Source organism: Ostrea edulis, chromosome 8, assembly GCF_947568905.1.
Source record: "Ostrea edulis chromosome 8, xbOstEdul1.1, whole genome shotgun sequence".
NCBI lineage: Eukaryota > Metazoa > Mollusca > Bivalvia > Ostreida > Ostreidae > Ostrea > Ostrea edulis.
Genome location: NC_079171.1, coordinates 30,221,021 through 30,243,410, shown reverse-complemented (window position 1 = coordinate 30,243,410; position 22,390 = coordinate 30,221,021). Strand labels below are relative to the sequence as shown.

Here is a 22,390-nt window from a genome sequence, read left to right as displayed (position 1 = left end):
AATTGCTGGGGGCGTAGCTAAGACTATTTCAATACATGTTTAAGTTTCACTGAGACGCGAAGCACAGAGTGGGGGGGGGGGGGGGGGGAGGATGCCGGAGGGGGTCGCCCTGAGAAATTTTTTAAATATTAGGACTCATTTGCACTACTCTAAGCATTAGAATGATTGCAAGACATTAAATATTGTACAACTTTTCAAAGATTTTTAAACCGAGTTGAGTGAGTCATCAAGTTTATAAAAAATACATATCCATTATTTATATATTATGTAGAATACATTATAAAAAGAAAAGGCCTGACGGAATGATAATTTCATGTCCGATTTTAAAAACTAGAAATATGAACATATTATTTTTTGCAAACATCTATGGGCAAAAACAAATTTTGAAAATGAAAAAAAAAAATGTGTATGCATGTGCCTACTCGAGCCTAATGAAGCTATGTCCCAGACCATGTAGAAGTTTACAGTTAAGAACTATGAATTATCATCACCAATGTATTGCTAATGAATTGGATTGCAACTTCAAATTTTCACGATTTCAGATACTTGGAGATTATTTGATGATTGTCATAGAAATCTCAGCATCCAGTACTTCTGAAAATTTTGGCACCCAGCACTTTTTAAGGACATGCAACATTTCTCAATAATATCTAATTTTTTGAGACATTTCACATATAATTTACTAACATTCTATGGAGCTCCTTTCTACAAAAAATACTGGGGTATATTACTAAGTAAACATGTAAATTCAGCTATTGTGTATTACACTAAGTCGTATAAATGGACATTACTGTAGCAAAGAGGAGAGAGAAATCTTTGGAACAATATTGCAGAGTATAAACATATAGCAGACATAATAAAGAAAGGAGGAAATTGGAAATTATCACAGTGTATTATGGTATTTTTTATGACCATAAGTAAGAACTTGCGTTGGAGTCCTCTTACTAGATGATGGGATATGTCGGCTAGCCACACCGTTCAAAGTCCATGATCGAGACTATGGATAATTATTCATTCACATCCTGTTTGCCCTGTAATAACCCGCAGTCTGTCGTGGTTTGGGTTTTCCCTGTCTTGAGTCGACAATATTGGGGCCCAAAATATGAATTGTTTGTTCAGTTTCCGTGAACATCCAAGTGAAAATTAGGGTAGATTGGTAGAAAATAGATTATATTTTTTTTTTGTCAAGCTTTATTTTTATAGTACACAAAGAAACATTTTGAATTCTACCACGTGTCACTGTGCAGTCTTCATTTAAGTTGCAGATATATTTAACATATTAAACATACGGGACACATTTTTTGCTATCAATGCAGCTGTTGAATATATGCTTTGATACAAATTACCTACGTAGTCATTACAGGTATCATCTCTCACAAATAAGTGTCTTCAGTGATCTCTGAGACGTATATTTAAAAATAAATCCTAGGGTAGGGTGTAAAATTCAGGTTCGCTTGGGTTTAACGGAAACACAGTAATTGCAGCTCTTAACTTGAACCACATCACAAAAACTTCACAATAATGGACTCTTAAGTCTAATACCTGTCCTAACAACCCATGGTTTTATTTCTTCTTAATTCATTTGTACCAGTAATGAATTATAATATCTTAATTTTTCTTGATGTCTGTAGACTCTGTCATGAAGTCATGCTCCAGTGACCGAAATAAAAAAAAACCTGAGAAAGTGTTGACCTACTTAGGTTATTAGTATGTATAGCTACAGATACTGTTTAGTAAAGTTCACCATCGATATAATTTTATGCTGTAAATTTGATTGTGAAGTATTAAGTTAAGGAGGGCTATCACCATGTGACCTTTGCTGTCTCTGATGACAATGATATGACACTTGGTATGGGTCAGGTTAGATTTTTACCTGCCGCTGGTGATGCATAATTTTATCATGGCATTGTGTAACACGTTTACATGTATAGAGACTCGGGCCGGGCCTATGATAAAGACGTTATGAATGCCACAGTCATCCGCGGGAAGGAACCATGTCACATGTCTTTAATATCAACCTATGCCACGATAAACATACTCTAGCTGTCTATTTTTTCTCTCTCGAAATTTTTGTATTTTAAAAATTTTATTTATTTTTTGTTGTTATTATTGTTACATGCTCCCCCTTAACTTTGCTCAGGGATTTAAAACGTGTACCATCTCTACATGAATCACTGGATATATTTCTACAGGTGTAGGAGAATTCAATTCCGTGACTCACTTCTGTAACACACTGTGCCAGATTATCCAAACAGGGACTATTAAGGTTTTCAAACTGAAACATTAGGCAGCAGTACATAAACTGCATAATGGATGGAATGTTAGATTATTTAATGCAGGACTGTATAGGTCCAACACAATTTTATATAGGAGAGGGGGGAGAGAGAGAAGAGAGAGGGGGCAAAGAGAGAGATATGAAGAGAAGAAAGGGGGAACAGCTGAGAGAGAAAGAGAGGGGGACAAAGATAGAGATAGAGAGAAGAGAGGGGAACAGAGAGAGAGAGGTACACAGAAGGAAAGAGAGAGGGGGACAAAGAGGGAGAGAGGGGGGCAAAGATAGAGATAGAGAGAAGAGAGGGGAACAGAGAGAAAGAGAGAGGGGGACAAAGAGGGAGAGAGGGGGACAAAGATAGAGATAGAGAGAAGAGAGGGGAAAGAGAGAGAGGTACACAGAGAGAAAGAGTGAGAGGGGGGTATACAGAGAGAAAGAGAGAGGGGATACACAGTGAGAAAGAGAGAGGGGGCAAAGATAGAGAGAAGAGGGGGAACAAAGAGAAAGGGGGTACACAGAGAGAAAGAGAAAGGGACAAAGAGAGAGAGGGGGCAAAGATAGAGAGAAGAGAGGGGGTACACAGAGAGAAAGAGAGAGGGGGACAAGGAGAGGGGGAGGGCAAAGATACAGATATAGAGAGAAGAGAGGGGGAACAGAGAGAAAGAGAGGGGATAAAGAGAGAGGGGGGCACAAAGAGAGAGGTAAATAAAAGAGGGGAAACAGAGAAAGAGAGAGGGGTACAGAGAGAGAGAGACAGAGGAACAGGGAGAGAGAGAAAATGTGAAAGAGAAAGAGAGGATTTCATTGAGGTCAACTTGATGTTGGGGACAGATCTACATGCAACAGGCTGATGTGTTTGTATATTAGACAACACCAGCAGGGTATTAACTGTCTAGCCTGATAAAGGAGAGATTTGTGACCTATTGAATAAAGACACATTAGTGGTTTATTACCATTGCAATATCATGGCAATCAATAGAATACAGTTTTTAATCTCAACATATTCTGGCTTCGCATAGTATGGTCAACTTCCCAAGAAAGAGAGATAGAGCAAAAGAAAGAGAAAGAGAGATTTATTGTTATTCATGGTATACACACACATAAGGTACAGACTTTTAAATGCTGACTGCGACCTCTGTGAGTCGACTGACCTTTATGCAGTATATACTATAGAAATACTGACACCCAGTCAGCCGCAAATTAATTATCATAAAGACATGGCTGCTTTCCCATGCTCCACTGATTTCCAGGTAAAACACACACTTAATGCAGTGTGGTTGCTGGCCAGGGAAAGTTAATATATTTGACTGAAATCTTGATTATATTGACTCCACTGGAATGCATTAAAAATTAGGCATTGATCATGACTTATGGTAATCAAGATTATTTATTGCTGGTAAAGACCTGTTTTTAGATTTTACACCTGTTTATCTGTTATTTATACATGTATGATGAGGTCTGATTGCAGAAAATTGAAGAGGGGGGGGGGGGGGGAGCAAGAGAGTTGTACAACTAACTGTGGTTTGTCATCTCGATCTCCTTGTGTCCTAGAATTCTGGGAGCTAAGTTATGTGTTGTCTCTTGTCAGGAAATTTGTGTATTAAGATCGTGGAAACAGGTGTCATTAGCAATGCCATGTTTATGTAATTAATTAAAAAAACCCTCAACTTTCTATAGAATAATTTCTGTGTTCATGCGATGTTACATAACAGACTCGCATACAATATATAAAAATGCAAAAACAATATGTCAGGGAGCCAGTTGATTTCAGTTATGATTTATTATTTATTTTTAAAAAGTAACACTTGCTAAGTGTTTCACAATGTGGTGGGTCCCCTAATCTGTGTCTGTCTGGCCCTCTGTAGTAATGGCATGTAATAACTTTAGTATCCTTGGGGAGATTTTTATAAATTTTATACATGGATTATAGGAAGAAATTTGATTTTTAGATTTATTGGACTTTTTGTTACAGAGTTATGGGACTTGGAATTTTTTTTTTTTTTTATATTTATAAGATAATAGTACTTGCTATCTTGAGATTGCTTGAGAAGATTTCCATGGAATTTAAAGGTGATACTTGAATTAAAGAAAGGAAGACCCATTTGATGTTCAGATTTATCAGTTTTAATAGATTAAAATATTCTAAATTTAGATTTATTCATTTTTGTTATTGGGACTTGCAATTGTTTATATTAAGATTTTTATTGTGGTACCCCTTCTGACTTGGTAGGTTTTCTTGTTTTAGATATAAAAAAAAAACAACTTGTGATAAGGGGTGTGGCAACAAATGTTCTACTTTGTAGGTGTGATTAGAGGTGTGACAACAAGTGTTTTACTTTGTAGGTTACAGTGATTAGAGGTGTGGCAACAAGTGTTTTACTTTGTAGATGTGATTAGAGGTGTGACAACAAGTGTTTTACTTTGTAGGTTACAGTGATTAGAGGTGTGGCAACAAGTGTTTTACTTTGTAGGTTACAGTGATTAGAGGTGTGGCAACAAGTGTTTTACTTTGTAGATGTGATTAGGGGTGTGACAACAAGTGCTTTACTTTGTAGGTTACAGTGATTAGAGGTGTGGCAACAAGTGTTTTACTTTGTAAATGTGATTAGAGGTGTGGCAACAAGTGTTTTACTTTGTAGATGTGATTAGGGGTGTGACAACAAGTGCTTTACTTTGTAGGTTACAGTGATTAGAGGTGTGGCAACAAGTGTTTTACTTTGTAAATGTGATTAGAGGTGTGGCAACAAGTGTTTTACTTTGTAGATGTGATTAGAGGTGTGACAACAAGTGTTTTACTTTGTAGGTTACAGTGATTAGAGGTGTGACAACAAGTGTTTTACTTTGTAGGTTACAGTGATTAGAGGTGTGGCAACAAGTGTTTTACTTTGTAAAAGTGATTAGAGGTGTGGCAACAAGTGTTTTACTTTGTAGATGTGATTAGAGGTGTGACAACAAGTGTTTTACTTTGTAGGTTACAGTGATTAGAGGTGTGACAACAAGTGTTTTACTTTGTAAATGTGATTAGAGGTGTGGCGACAAGTGTTTTACTTTGTAGGTTACAGTGATTAGAGGTGTGGCAACAAGTGTTTTACTTTGTAGATTACAGTGATTAGAGGTGTGGCAACAAGTGTTTTATACTGTATTTGTGATTAGAGGTGTGGCAACAAGTATTTTATACTGTATTTGTGATTAGAGGTGTGGCAACAAGTGTTTTACTTTGTAGGTTACAGTGATTAGAGGTGTGTCAACAAGTGTTTTACTTTGTAGATGTGATTAGAGGTGTGACAACAAGTGTTTTACTTTGTAGGTTACAGTGATTAGAGGTGTGGCAACAAGTGTTTTACTTTGTAGGTTACAGTGATTAGAGGTGTGTCAACAAGTGTTTTACTTTGTAGATGTGATTAGAGGTGTGACAACAAGTGTTTTACTTTGTAGGTTACAGTGATTAGAGGTGTGGCAACAAGTGTTTTACTTTGTAGGTTACAGTGATTAGAGGTGTGGCAACAAGTGTTTTACTCTGTATCTGTGGTTAGGGGTGTGGCAACAAGTGTTTTACTTTGTATTAGTGAAATATGTAGTCAGTTCCTTACAATATTTATATCACCTTGTCTCCTTCAGACTATAATGATGAGGACGGCTCATCCTTCACCCCCATCCCCGGAAAAAAAATAAAGAATAAGAGATAGAAATCAGACATCAGCTTAGCCTTTGCAGCAGGATTGTACAGCTTTATATTTCAATGGATATTCGTAGCCTGACATCTCTTTTTCTATTCCAGACAACTGGGTTTGAATCCGGACAAACAATCGCCCACGAACAAGAGCCAGGTGGCGGTAGTCCAGAATCAGAATTACTCCACCCCTAAGTCCAAATCAGAACACGGTAACTCTAACTTCCAGTGTAAAATCTGCAACAAGACATTCTCAAATGCCAGCAGTTTAACCACCCATCGCCGAATTCATAGCGGCGAGCGGCCGTACAGATGCGAGACGTGTGGGAAATCATTCACTCAGATCGGCACCCTGCGGACACATGAACGGGTACACACAGGTAAACTCTGAATACCTGCACAGAACGGGTACACACAGGTAAACTCTGAATACCTGTACAGAACGGGTACACACAGGTAAACTCTGAATACCTGTACAGAACGGGTACACACAGGTAAACTCTGAATACCTGTACAGAACGGGTACACACAGGTAAACTCTGAATACCTGCACAGAACGGGTTCACACAGGTAAACTCTGAATACCTGTACAGAATGGGTACACACAGGTAAACTCTGAATACCTGTACAGAACGGGTACACACAGGTAAACTCTGAATACCTGTACAGTTGCTTATAGTTTTTAGTAGAAAACAAAGACTATAATTAAGTAATTAATAATTTAAAAAATCAAGACTTAAATTTGTGTACTCTTTACACCATTACATTTGGAAAGTTTATAAAAGACTTCGGATCTAGGTGATTTTGTAACTGCATGGTTTTTTTTTTTTAAATACATGGTTGATTAATGATTTTCGTGTTTTGCAGGAGAGCGGCCCTACATGTGTAAACTCTGCGGACAGACTTTTGCCCAGAATGGAAGTTTTCGTATGCACGAGAGACGACACATGATGGAGATGCTCCACAAATGTCCAATTTGCCCCGTTAAATTCTCCCAGTGGGAAGACGCCAAGGCACACTTAGCTACGCATCCAGAAATCTCCGGCGTGGCCGACTTCATGAAACACTTGCCCACTGTCACGTCAGCCGGTGAGACAGACGATGAGAACATGCCGCCCATAGATAGCTTTGCTCCGCATGTGGAGCAGCTCCACATGGACCAGTTTCCACCCCCGGGTTTTCCGTTTCCATCCCAGTTATCTCCCTTTCTGAATCTTTCTTCGTTACATTTTGGTGCTGCTCTCGGGGAAATCGCTACACCTGTTGGCCTTTTTGCTACACAAGGACAGGTGAGTAGAAAATCCAGACAACGCAGCTGTTATAGAGAATAGTTACATTGCTTATACCCTCACAAACAAACTGTCTGCTTGTCTGTCTGTAGATATTTTATGTCTGGAGATTTTGGGGGTGGGAAATGTTGTACACATATTAACTTGTGTACATATCATTTTCAGGTTGTCTTAAATTGTTTAATTTTAGATGGATATGGCTATGATGAAATGGACTTTTCTATATATACTATTTTTTCCCCATTATTTTTTTGTGTTTGCAATTTGAAATCAATTTACAAACATCCATATGTGAAGTACAGGATTGATTTTCATCATATCACATCCCCAGTATCACATCCCCAGGGCCAGTGTGGGACTGTGATTGGGATTTTAATGTTGTACATTGGATAATAATATTGCTCAGGTGAGCAATATGGCCTATGGGTCTCGTGTTTGTCTGGAATACCATGAAACCACAATCAAATACTGAATAAAAATAGAGCAGATCATGTTCACAATGAACACATCAACAGCATTCAAGTACCACAAAAAAATTCGTATTCCCCAGCATGTGACAATAAAGCAATACATCATGACACAGTACTCCAAACAAGTTATAGCCTCAGTTGACGTCCTTTATATACCTCAGTTAAGCATCGCTAAGTCAAAAGTATCTCGTCGTGAACCTCTATCATGCTGGAGTACATGATGTACATGTAACAATCTTGTTTGGAAATACAGCTTGTCGTTTGGTTGAGTGTTCTCTTCATACTGATTTTAGGGGCCTCCGTGGCCGAGTGGTTAGAGCATCGCGCTCATAATCACACAGCCTCTCACCTCTGGTCGGCGCAGGTTCGAATCCCGCTCGCACCAGTAAGTGAGAGTTTCCCAGTTTACTTTCAGAAGGTCGGTGGTCTCTTCCCAGCTACATTGTATCTGGATTCTCTCTTCCACCAATAAAAACTGGGCGCCACCAGATAACTGAAAAATTGTTGAGTGTGGCGGAAAACAGCAAAACAATAAATTTTGTCCCAGTCCATTAATGTTTTGCAGAGTTATGCCCCTTAGACATAGTAGAAAAAAGGGAATTTGAATCTGTTCTATACGGCTTTTATTTTGTGGGACCTGGTTATCGTGCATTAACCATTGATATATAATTATTCACACCGAATATTACGCCGACGTCTTTACTTGGGGTCGGTAGGGTACATCTATCGCTCTGCAATATTTACAGAATGCTTGTCGAATTTGAATTGTTAAATAGAATTTTTTTTAGATGATTGCTGTTCATTATCATCTCCTTTTCATGCATGCAGGGAATTTCTGTAATGAGAGAAGTGTTAATTATTGTCCATGAATGATCAAGGAAAGAAATGATAATGAATTATTTTTCTATGACAGTTGATGAAGACGGAGGGTATGAACTTGACAGCACGTTCCACCCCCCAGGAGGACCTGTACAGACAGTCGGCCGAAGTCTCTACCTCCGTCGCTAACGGAATTATTTCCTCTCCAAATGTATGTTTAAGTTTATTAGTGTTAAATCTAGGATCTAGAGAGGGCACACATATCATGTGCTAAAAAGGGCACTTTTCGTCGCGGCAAGACAATTTCGGGGTGCTTTCATTGTATCATACTATAATAGTAATAAAATAATAATTTAGCCTCTTTAAAAGTTAATACCTTCTGCCTTGATTTTAAACTTTTCAATCAACCTTGTGAAATAAAGAACAATTGCTTATATTAACAAATATTTTTTTAAAAAAAAGGGGGCATGGTGCAATTAAAAAGGGCATGGCGCAGCGCCATGCTAGTTTGCTTTAGATTTAACACTAGGTTTATGTTAGAGAATTATTTCCTCTCCTAATGTAAGTTTAGGTTAACGTTACAGAATTATTTCCCCTCCTAAAGTACGTTCAGGTTTATGTTACGGAATTATTTCCCCTCCTAATGTAAGTTTAGGTTTATGTTACAGAATTATCTCCCCTCCTAATGTACGTTTAGGTTTGTGTTACAGAATTATTTCCCCTCTTAATGTAAGTTTAAGTTTATGTTACAGAATTATCTCCCCTCCTAATGTAAGTTTAGGTTTATGTTACAGAATTATCTCCCCTCATAATGTAAGTTTAGGTTTATGTTACAGAATTATCTCCCCTCCTAATGTAAGTTCAGGTTTATGTTACAGAATTATTTCCTCTCCTAATGTACGTTTAGGTTTGTGTTACAGAATTATTTCCCCCAAATGTAAATTTAGGTGTGATGTTACAGTGATAAGAAACATGTAATCAAATTTTCATTTTTTAAGGGTGTTCAGAAAGTCTGTAGAACATTTTGACACCGATGTTTTTACAGATAAACAGAATTGGAGGTAAAAAAAAAATAATTTTGGCAATGATTTTGATTTTTTTCAATTTTTATATGCCCGTTTAAGACAGGGTGTATTATGGAATAGTGCTCTTGTCTATCTGTCTGTCTGTTAGCTTTTTCGTATCTGGCTCATGTCCTAAATACTAGACCTAGAATCGTCAAACCTTGTCAGCTGATGTACCGTATATACTCGCCTATAAGTCGGATTTTTGGGAGTCAATTTTTGGTCCAAAACTCTATGTTCTACTTATAGGCGCGTCCTAAGAAGATTGGTATTTTTCTGGGCGGCGTAATGTAGTGTTTTTTAAACAACTCCGATGATTATCATGGACTACCACACAAATGATTATTGTTCACAAATATCTAGACGTAGTGTATTGTTTATGTATTTTAAAATTATGTATAAAGTACAAGTATTTGCATATTTTTATTTCGTTAAAAATTATTTACATACCGGTAACTAATACTTTCAATTCAGCTAATCTATTGTTAGCCTGGTGAACATCGGAAGGCCTTGGGTACCAGGCTAATCTATCGTTTATCGGTAAAATTGAATTACGAACCCGATTTAATATTGAAATATTCATATGTATACCGGCTGAAATATTTTTCATAAAAAATTGAATATTTTTAACAGATAATTTAGATCATATTCTTGACTCTTAAAAACTCTATTGTTGATACAATGAATTATACTGGAATCCCACAATAACAGTTTTTGCGAGGCGCGTGCCACTAAGTAAACACGGTGTCAGGTACTGGTAATTAGGAGACCATAATTGCTGAGGTAAACAAGGGATCATTGCCCATAATAGATCAAGGGTTGCGTTTAAACCCCAAACAGATAAGGTTTGGATATTGAGCACCTCATAATTATTAATTTCTCAAAATATTTTTTGAAACATAAGTAAAAACACTAGAGCATTGACTTGAAATTGTCAACCGATTCTGACAAAAATTTGTACCGACTTATAAGCGGGTCAATGGCAAATTCCTACAAAATAACCTTAAAAAATACAACCGACTTATAGGCGGACCGACTTATAGGCGAGTATATACAGTATATGAAACACAAAATGAGTCCCACTTAATGTTCTTTATTTAAGATGATTTGACCATATAATGACATAATCTTTTTTTAAAGTCAAGAAAATTTGAATCCGAGAATCATCAAATTTTGTCACTTGGTGCATCTGTAGAGAAATTTGAATTGCATCTTAAAATCAGGTCATTAAAACTTCATCAATGTCCAAATAAAACAAAAACCATTATGTTATAAGGGAGATAATCCCTGCAAATGGAAGAGTAATGCAGTAACCTTATTTAGAAAATAATTACATCATGAAATACATTTTTTTTTTAAATGTAGCTATCTAACAATTGATTTAAATAATTATTTTATTTCTAACAATAATGATATACATATGCAATATTGTACCACAAAAATGTCCATGACACAACCGTGAACAGGAATTCCATTTGTCTCGATCTAAGCCATGGTGTTTCAAGGAGTTCAATTTGCATCTGTCCAGTTAAAGATGAATAAATGAGTATAATGTAAGGAGGCGGTGAAAATTATTCGTCACCCCTTTAGTTGGGGAACATTTTTATGTAGAACCCAAAATTGTAACGTATTCATTCCATGTGAAAGGAATTATATAAATACATGTACATGTAATAAAATGGAAATATGTTTCAAGATATAATTTCTGTAGTAGGTTGACCAATTTGAGAGATATATTTATTATTAAATTCAATTGCAATGGAAATCTAGGGACACTACAGAAAATAGTCTTGGATGTTTTAGAGATCCCCAAATCTCCTTGGGTGATAATTATTGATTAATGATATAAATTATCTTTGTAATGAGTCATATTCTCAATCAGATTAAATCAGGCCATAAACAAGTAGGTGAAATCTTTGTATCAAGGTTGGCATGGTTTTGTCATGCACACTCATCTATCTGTTTATTATGAATAAACATCTCATGGGCCTATTGTGCCATGGTGGTACAGTTAATTTTTCAAAAAGTTTTCTGAGTGTTAATCATGGCATTGATTAAGGTGACCTTAAGAAGAAAATGACATCTAGATTGAATTGTTAATGTTAATTTCTTACTGCAAGAAACTCATAGCAGTGTCACAAAATCTCACTAATGGTATTTATTACAATTTCGGATAACAATCATGGTTTCATATCCTGCTGATAATGACACACAAAGTTAGATCAGACAAAAAAGAATTTAGTGAAGGATATCTGTAAAATGTTTAATTTACATTACCATGGTTACAGGATAATGGGGACACTGCCGTCAGTACGACAACTGCCAGGGACAGGAAGTATAGCTCCGATTCCCACACGTCAAGATCAGTGTCCACCCCCGACACGGGGCTAGAAAACGGTGAGTAAACACACACACACCCCCGACACGGGGCTAGAAAACGGTGAGTAAACACACGCACACCCCCGACACGGGGCTAGAAAATGGTGAGTAAACACCCCTGACACAGGGCTAGAAAACGGTGAATAAACACACCCCCACCCCCGACACGGGGCTAGAAAACGGTGAGTAAACACCCCCCCACCCCCCCCCACCCCACCCCAACATGGGGCTAGAAAACGGTAAGTAAACACAAACCCACACACCCCGACACGTAGCTAAAAAACGGTGAATAAACACACCCCCATCCCCCGACACGGGTCTAGAAAACGGTGAATATACACACATCCACCCCCACCCCACCCCACCCCACCCCAACATGGGGCTAGAAAACAGTAAACACACACCAACACAGGGCTAGAAAATGTTGAGTAAACACCCCCGGCACGGGGCTTGAAAACGGTTAGTAAACACTCGACACAGGGCTAGAAAATGATGAGTTAACATTCACTACACATGGCTAGGAAACATTGAGTTGACTCACAGGCATACAACCCAAACTCCAGACATGTGGCTACAAAACGGAGAGTAAACACCCCCGGGGCTAGAAGAATGCTGATTATCCCAAAATTTAAAAATATCGCTTAATTAAGCAGAAAAATATCACCACACAAAGTGCCTTGATAAGTAAAACAATCTTACCACACAAAGCACCTTCTCCAGATAAAATCACTACACAAAGCACCTTCTCCAGACAAAATCACTACACAAAGCACCTTCTCCAGATAAAATCACTACACAAAGCACCTTCTCCAGGTAAAATCACTACACAAAGCACCTTCTCCAGACAAAATCACTACACAAAGCACCTTCTCCAGGTAAAATCACTACACAAAGCACCTTCTCCAGACAAAATCACTACACAAAGCACCTTCTCCAGATAAAATCACCACACAAAGCACCTTCTCCAGGTAAAATCACTACACAAAGCACCTTCTCCAGATAAAATCACTACACAAAGCACCTTCTCCAGATAAAATCACTACACAAAGCACCTTCTCCAGATAAAATCACCACACAAAGCAACTTCTCCAAGTCTATTTAGGTCTCACCAATGACACTAGAAACTCAAATCAGACTTGGAAAATAATCTTACTAACATTGATTCTTAATGTTCTGGAAGTTTGAAATGCAGTGTAGTCTACAAAATACTGATTGGCCCACTCTTCTCTCAACAGGCACAAACCGAACAGACGCAGACAAGACAGCAATGGAGACCGATTTCGTCCAACCAGAGCCCGAACAAAGTGCCAAGCCAAACTCGGAGGACTCGAGCGTGGTCAGCGACCACTCAGACAACAACAACTCAGAGGAGGTTCAGGAAATCAAGTGTACGAACCTGCACAGTCGGCTGTCTGGAAACTCGCGCAAACAGAAATGTCCGATGAGACGATATAGTGGATCAGGTAGGTGTGAAATGTCTGATGAGATAATATAGTCGATCAGGTAGTTAAGAGTTTTATTGAATCAAATGAAAATGAAATCTGTTGTGTTAACAACACAATACATTGTGCAGACGAATAGCAATAACATGCATTTCTGTATTGACTGTGTTGTTATCTCAATACATGTCAAAATACAGTGAAAACTGCCTAATCCGACACCTATGCAATCCATTTTACTGGGCATTCCAATCCAGGCTTTATTTTCATTCACAATTTTAAATTTTCATTGTTTCTTACTTTTGATTAGTCTGACAAAAAACTTTGCCTCCCAGTCAGATGAGACAGGTTTCACTGTACAATTTTTCAATGCTTTAATTGAATCCTTGAGAATCTGCTCTCTCTCTCTCTCCTCATTAGCTGCGTCCTCAATGGTTGACCCTGACACCTCAACCCATGTGACCCAGAGTCTTTTGAACGAGTCCGACAGCATTTACTCGGGGGACCAGAGTATCGAGGAGTTCCAGGATGTAAACAGTATCACTGGGAAGCTTTACCGATGCGAACACTGCCATATCCTGTTCGAAGACTGCACCCTGTATCTCCTCCACAACGGGTTCCACTCCCACGACGCAGATCCGTTCAAATGCGTTATATGTCGGTTGTCCTGTCGGGACCGGATCGAGTTCAACTGCCATCTCATCAGTCACATAAAGTAAAAGAAAAGTGTCCAGGTTCTCGCAGAGTTTCTATATCGGTAAGACGTGAGGAAAAGAAAAAATTCTTTCTACCCGAGGCAAGTGAGAAAAAAATGTTGGAAACCCCCGAGATATTTTTGATTATTTATGATCATCCATATGAAATTTTTTTTTTTTTTTCATCGGGGAGTTTTCCACCATGGAGAGTGATTGATGCTGTTGAAAAGTGTAAGCGTAGGGTGTAGTAAAAATGTCCAAAGCAATGAAAATGTTGGACACACAATTCATGCAGAGTATTTTTGATGCCAAATGATAATTGCATTGCATGGTCAGTAAAAGTAATGAATAATCTCCACTTCTTATTTTTGCTGGATTTCCCGTTTTTTTTTTTTTTTTATTATATACAAATGATCTGAAGTTAGAAATACTTGTGGGAAGAAAAGAAAAATTAAGAGAGAGGAAGAATTTTGACCCCAAAAAATTCTCGTGCTTTCTTGAAATCTTCCACAGTTTTGTTGTTGTTGTTGAACAAAAGATCTGTATTATTTTAGATAGTAGTTTTACATTTAATTTTTTCTGTTTGCAATATTCACTTAGTTTAGATTTGTTTCATACATTGTATTTTTGTATATCAGACATGGTTTTGCTTATTGTTATTTATTATAGCCCTGACACATTTTGTTTGTTTTTTCTTCTTCTTTCTTTTCAAATTACTCAGTTTTAAGAGTGAAATATACAAGGTTAGTGCTATTTTTACAGGTATTTCAGTCGTTTGAAATTTTTAATTGAACATGAGGCCTGAATTAGATTTAATATTGTTTGTGTCGCCTTTGAGACACCATTTTCACACAATCGTAGGCAGGACAAATTTTTATCATTTATGCCTTCTCATATTATTGGACAAATCTATTTTGAAACAAGTTTTGACATATCTGCTGTACGTGATAAGTATATCAATTTACATATGGTCGTGGTTTTTCTTTAGACGTTTACTCATGCTAAAGAAAGCACACACGTAATTTTCGCAGCTTATTTAGCTATAATTTGAATGATTTTATGTTCGTAAGATTCGTAGGTCCAAACTATTTTTGACAACTTCATCTCTCGTTCATTGGGGATCAAAGTATGCATTTAAATAGATCTTGCTTTCAGACTTATATCCAAGGCCCTGAAATAAATGTCATCTACGTAATGGTACCTATTGGGACCCACTGTTTTAACCTAGGAGCTGATGGTTAAAAAAAAATATTTTTTTGGTAAAAACAAACTCCTGATTTAGTGAAATGTTCATTATGTTGAAGTGTACACATTTACCTCTGTTAATAATTCCTCGTAAAAAGTGGTGAACATTCGAAATAATTAAAAGTGAATGTTCTGTAAGGAAATAGCAATATCGATTTTTTTTAATCTGGACAATTTTTCAAAGTTGTGCAAAATGGTAAAAGAAGCAATGTTTGAAAGAAATTAGGCCTTAATTGTTCAAGAATAATATTTTTAAATTTTACATATTAAGTGCTAGTGCTTTATCATACTATGTGATGAATGGGGAAACATTTAAATTTTACGTTTTTCCATTGAAAAAAAAAAATTAAGGAAATATGACGCCAGGTTGAAAGTCCTCTGAAGGCTTCGAACCTTGGTTTCTGGATTTGCTTTAATCCACTGAACTAATGAAATAAGATAGGAAATTGGAAAGGACAAAGAAAATATTTCTTATTTCATTTTTGCCACAACAACGTGCTTCCGTTTATTGATGATGTGTTACGCATCATTATCTTAATTAAAAGATTTTCTACATAATCTACAGGTTTGTAGTTTCGACAAAAAATTTTTATTTCTTGATATCGTCATTAATTTCAATGCACACTATATTAGCCAACATATTTTTTTTCTCGTATGTTTTATTATTCATTCACAGCAGTATGATGTTTTGCTGAATATATATATATATTAAGTTATTTTGAGAGCAGCGGGGAACACCAGATTGTTTTCTGATTCAGCAAATTTAAATCTGTATTGTAACATATCTTTCACGGCCATTTAAATCCATTTGAGAAAGAAAAAAAAAAACAAGCGAATTTTAAGTCCTACCCCAAAAATATTTTGACATCACTTTGAAAATACAGTTAGATATTGCCGGTTTATCTGTATATTGTGATAGGGGTACCGGTAATGATATTCTGAATCCGATATTTGTTTTCTATATATACATTAATGTACATTAAACGTGAAACACAATATGGCATTCATTGCAACTTTTAATGATCAACATGGTTTTCAAACTTCTTTTTGGCATCAAAGTGGGAAAAAAATTTCCTCTACGATATTGAAATGGCCAAGATTTGTGTGAAACCAAACCTTGTATGAAAGCAACACACCATAGTGCCATGTATAAAAGTGGATTGTCCGTCGCGGTAGTCAACATATCATTTACTGTACTATATTTTTTTTTAAAACATTGATTCTACATTGAATATCATGTGCATTTAAAACCATTGAACTCGCATTTTATTTTGTTGTGGCACAATGTGCTACCTGTGTTGTAGCACAATGTGCTGCTTTTGTTGTAGCATAATGTGCTGCCTTCGTTGTAGCACAATGTGCTGTGTTAATACAATGGTTACCTCGTAGTTTATGATATTGAGCACTTTTTTATGCTTTGAAGTATTGTGGAGGGTACCAGTATTTTTGTCTTCAAAATGTTGTCCACTTTTTTTTTTTTATTATTATTATTTCTTCTTCCAAACATATGGAGGATGGCATACACTTATCAAAACCACTGGCAATTAGATCGCTTGGGTTCAAATTTACCATTAAAGAGTGTTCTTTAATAGTAAATTCGAACCCAAGCAATATAATTGCCAGTGTTTTAAACCAAAAGATGATTTTTTTGTTGATTTATTTTAATTTTTACAGACAAAATTTCAACAGAAAAAAAAGGGGGTAAAAATTCTCCTAAAATGTGGCCATCATGTTCTACGTGTAGTTTTCTTTAGACTCCGGTATATTTTTTGTTCATGAAAGAACACTTGCCAAACAAATATTTGTTCAAATGTTAAACCAAGTATACCTATTCACTGACAGCACAAGTTTAGTTTTGTTATTTTGAATTGTTATAAGTAATTATTCCAATACTGAACTGCTGAAGGAAAAAAAAAAACTAGAGTAAAGTTAAAGTGACTAGTTTTCTATTGTTGGCAATATAACATATTGTATTATAAATTAGCAATATTGTATGTATCATATTTAGTTTTCAAATTTTCATGTTTTCTGCACATACATACACATCACTTGTTTATCTGCAGTTTCGATAAATACATTACTGTATTTATGTGGGTTTTTTTTTCAGCAATAGGTTATTACTAACTAAGACGCTATATTTTTTGTTTGTTTTCTCACATGTTAAAAACACATCTTCTCTGCATCACACACAGCATGCTGCATGTCTATTTAGTCAATTTGTCTGTTATCATGAGCTGTTAATTGTTTAGGAGACCAAATTTGTTAGTATCACTCTGTGTTGTTTCCTGTGTTGCTGTTTTGAAGGAGAATCTTGTTGTTCGAATTTCATTGTTAAATTATAGCAGGAACTTCGAACCTGTTAAGCGCATGCAGGTGATTCGCATTAAAAAACGCAGTCGAGGATGAAAACTTTTTTTTTTTATAAGTTTATGAACCGAGAATGTGGTAATTTTTGCTGTAGATAAATATTTAGCAATTGTGCAGGTCAATGGGATTCACAAAGATATTTTTTTTCTGTATTGAAAAATTCTTCTAGGGTGGGGCGGGTGGGGATATTTGTCATGAAGCAACAAAGCAATGATTCGTAAAATTTTGATCCCCAAAAATGAATCTTCATCATTTTTTAACTCAATTTCACAAGACTAAATGTACATGTATGTCAAAAATTTTCAGATTCAAGATTATATTTCTATATCAAAAGTGTGACATACCAACGTGTGTACATAGGTTATTCCACAAAAGAGACACAGAAAATTAAATAATGCAAGATAGGAAGATCTAAATCAATTGTTGGCCAGTGAAAGTTAACAAAGGAGAAAGTAAAACGCAGTGTATAAAACTCTGTATCAGATGCAGGTCCAAAAAAAGCCCATCTTAGCAAAGACTCTAGTGACGAATTTTATCTGTGTCGTTTTGGTTTCCTAAAAGTTGTTTTGAAAGTTTCCTAAAAGTTGTTTTGAAATTTTTAGATTTTTTAAAGTCTCAACCTTTATACCCACAAGATTGATAATTGTTTGCCAGTAATCTGGTTTTAAGGAGGAATAACACACCAGAGAAATCTGATGTGAATGAAAAATGGAGGATATGTACAATTGAAAACTTTCAAATTTACAATAGTAAAAAATGCAGTTATAGTAGAAAGTGATCTGGAAATATTAAAACCCCTGCTGGATTTGAACCCACAATCTGCAGATCAGCAATCGATAAGTTAACCCGAGTTACCCTGCTAGGCAATCAAATTTAAAAGGAATGTTTTAAAAGTTAATCGGCCATTATGATGCTTTAGTATATACCTCCTTAAAGTCCTAATAGATTGTTTCTTATGTTATCTGTGGTGTTGACGACTTTGAACTTTATTTCATTGAATTATTTTATTCCCATAGCAACATACAACAAAGATTGCTATTGAAATTGGGGCAAAAATGGCTTTTAATAACACAAAAGTGTCCTTTAATGCAATCGCCTGCATGCTTATTTCAAAGAAAATAACCTTAACATTGAAAAATAGGTTATTTGTAGCCTAAAAAAAAATTTCCAGTACTAAACTTTCTTGCCATGGGCAGGTAGAAAATAAATGGCAAGAAACATTGTGACTCTGAAATTAACAGCAACACAAAAGGCAATGGACGAAGTGATGAAAAGTTTAGTTTTATAGAACATATCAACCGTAGAAAGTAGTCGGGACCATAAAATATTATTTTCATATAGATACTGCTTAAAAACTGCGAGAAGTTATTTTTCTACTTTGCTATTTTACATTTGTCATTTGCTATCATTTTTTTCTGGATTTAAAAAAAACAACACCATTTACTGACATGCAAATTTATAAGGATAAGATATGTAATGACAATTTTTTTGTTTTCTGTGTTGCGAGCAGGTTTCTGCAGGTGACCTGAGTGTATGTTGGACACAATTTATGCCAAAGTTTAACTGTTTAACTTTGTCATGCACCATTTGACACAAGATATGTTTATACGTCATTTGAATGTGATTTACGTCGCCAAAGTCTTTTTGTTTATTTGCTTTAAATATCTTCCTCATGCAATGACCGTACCTTTTTTTCTCCCTCTCACCAATTGATTACGTCTGAATTTTAATAATCTTTATCATCATACTGCTGATCTTGCTATTTTGCTGCTCTGTGGAGCTTCGACATTAATTTTTATAATGTATATCTTTTTCTCTCGATATGTCTTATCAATATACACAGGGTAAAAGCTGGGTTTTATAGCAAGCTTGCTTATTTCTGTATCTCGCAGCCAAAACATGTAGAATATAAACAATTATGTCATCTGTATTTATTTAGCTATTTTAAGACAAAAGGGGTTATATTTTATTTAAATGATTTATTTGTTAAGTGTTAAATTTTCTGATTCTTCGTTTTCTGGGGTGGGGTGGGGTGGGGTGGGGTTGAGTGCCCGTACTGGGTGGGTTAGGTCTGAATAACTATATTGTGGTACTAGTACTTTAAGACAATCCCCACAAAAATATTTCTAATACATACGAAGGGGTTGTGTGCTTTTGTTTCAATCCCAGACATTGGGTAATGTTTTGGCATTATAATATCCCCCCCCCCCCCCCCCCCCCAACCTGAGTTGTGAAGTCTTTGGTTGTCAGCTGTTGGAGTAAATTGATGGAGATATTTTTTCTCTCTATCTCTAACACGCCCCCCTCCCCCTCCCCTCTCCCTTCCTGAGTTGTGAAGTCTTGGGTTGTCAGCAGCTGTTGGAGTAGATAGATTAAGATATGTGATAAATTCGAAAACATTAATATTGACAACTTTACACTTTTTGTGATGATTAAACACTTGGTGCATAAAGTAGAATGTATGCAATTCTATGTACGTTAGTGGTATGCGTTATAGAGACTATTTGTGTATTACCAAACTTATATGTAATCACCCTTATATAGATATATTTTTTGTGTGACAGTTATGGCAAATATTGTTATGTATATATACATATATCATTCATTATATTCTCCAAACTTGCCCCCATTTTTTCCTTCTTTCTACAAATGACTGTAAACCAAACGTTCACTGCTGTTTTCCCCCCCTGTCATCATTTTCTAATTTTCAATTCATCAGAGTTGAATTTTTTTTCTCTATGACCAAGAGGCAGGATCTTTGATAATAAGGTTTCATTTATGAATAAAAGTCTCGAAGAATATGATTGATGTTTGTAAGACCCAGATTAAGGGAGTGTTTTTGTCTCCGTTTTTCACCCACCATTTCTGGGAGGGGGGACTTTGAGGGTGTGTGTATAAAATATTGATTGTTAATTTGTGAGTGATTTCGACAGTTTTTCGGGGAAAAGATCTGTGTTGAATAAAAATCTAAATTCAAATACTTTCAGGGGGAGTCTGATATTGATTACATAATTTTTTTTTGGGGGGGGGGGTCAACTTTTTAAATGTTTCAAAAAGTGAAATTTAAAAATTCCATGTACATTCATTTTTGAATAAGCAATGCTCTAGAAAAGGTGAAAAAGGTAGTTGGTACTTGAAGTTACCAATTTGGATCAACATTCATCATATGTAGTTTCAAGAGGGCGGTTTTTGATGAAAACTATTTCAATTTAGTTTTTTGGTAAGACATTAAACTTTTGATCTTGCCCCTAAACTTGAATTAAAAGCTGACACAAGAAAGAGTGCCATATTAAGTAAAAAAAAAAAAAAAAATATTGCGAATACGAAATGGATTTTTTAATGTTTTAAAATCAGATTTTTATGTAAGGCCATTTTCATGTGGCAGGGGATGAAGGGGGGTGGGTGGAAAAAGGGGAGACAAACATATCCAGGGCCTGATAGTCGTAGCTGTGACATTTGTACATAAACCAGGGCATTAGCCCTATGTTAGTGAAGGGAACAAGATTTGCCAAATAGCTTGTAATTTGGTTTACAACTTACATTATGTGCATTTATATTATAACTTAGTTTTTATATTAAAAAAAAGGAAAAAAATTGTCAAAGCTCTGATATTATTTTTGCCCCCTTTCCAACAGAAACTAACTAATAGTATTTTTCTGTCCAGAAAGTATTGAAGACTTACGTTGTTATATACATGGCTTCTTGGTACATGCAACTGTTGATAGATACAATTTTTACACTTAAAAAAAGTTTACATTTTGTTTAAAGAGTTGTGTAATCAAAGACGGCATTTACTTTATCATTTATTTTATTTTTCATCTTTCTTTTTTTTTTTTTTTTTGATAAATCATATACAGTTATTTGTGGGAAATATTTCTACAAAAGTTGCCTGTTGTTCTCTGTTGACTGCTAAAAGAAGGAATTGTTTTGAAACTTATTTCATAGCACTCTTTACTTACGCACTTAAAACTGAAACAAAAGGTGTACATAAAAAAAACCTTATCTTGCTTTTCATTGGTTTATAAATTTTCAATGCGGACGGATTTTCAAATCAAAAGGGTGTTCATAACCTTTTTAAAATTAAATCTCGAGAGCCAAAAAAACCAGAAGTTTTTTTGTTTTGTTTTTTAAGAATATAAAACAAAAAAAGAATTTAGGAATATGTCTGCAAATATACAGTTTGAAATAATTTATTTGTTATGGAATTTTTAATAGGTGTATTCTTTATGAGTCAACATTGAAGTTATTCGATTTTCCCCTCTTATTAGATCATTGTTTATGGTCGTTTTATGAGGAACTGGGGAAACGTACACATCGCAAAAGATTACTTCGTTTATTAAAAACCACTGCTGTAGGTACATTTTGTGCAGGAATTTTCTTGCTTCTTTGAGAAGGGGCATGGTGATTTTTGACACCATCACAATTTATTATCATTCAATGCGAGTCCAGGGAGGCTTCTGGCACTGTTGTCTATTTATCATTTAGCACTGGTAGATCTGTATTATTTTAGAACTGTTGGAAATGTAACATGACTTAATTTGTTGTATAGTTACCAGTAGATGTGTTGTGAATGCTTTTTTTTTTCTTTCTTGGTGCTAAATATATATTGATGTTTTAAAAGCTTCGTTGTTAGAACCTGTACTTAAAGTACATCATTAAAGTTAGATCTGATTAAATAAAA

General features: G+C 35.7%; 1 protein-coding gene across 3 annotated transcripts in view; it reads left to right on the top strand.

Annotated features, from left to right (window-relative positions):
* The window catches only part of LOC125661586 (zinc finger protein 271-like), a 29,869-nt gene extending 7,479 nt beyond the window's left edge, over positions 1-22,390 (top strand). For 2 of the 3 annotated variants that reach the window (XM_056147345.1, XM_056147344.1), the window contains exons 3-8: positions 6,051-6,322; positions 6,810-7,231; positions 8,615-8,731; positions 11,873-11,981; positions 13,199-13,426; positions 13,823-22,390. In XM_056147345.1, coding sequence (XP_056003320.1) covers positions 6,051-6,322; positions 6,810-7,231; positions 8,615-8,731; positions 11,873-11,981; positions 13,199-13,426; positions 13,823-14,121 — 1,447 coding nt within the window. In that variant the 3' untranslated portion in view covers positions 14,122-22,390. The remainder of the gene's footprint in view (positions 1-6,050; positions 6,323-6,809; positions 7,232-8,614; positions 8,732-11,872; positions 11,982-13,198; positions 13,427-13,822) is intronic. The other variant, XM_056147346.1, reaches the window with a different exon arrangement.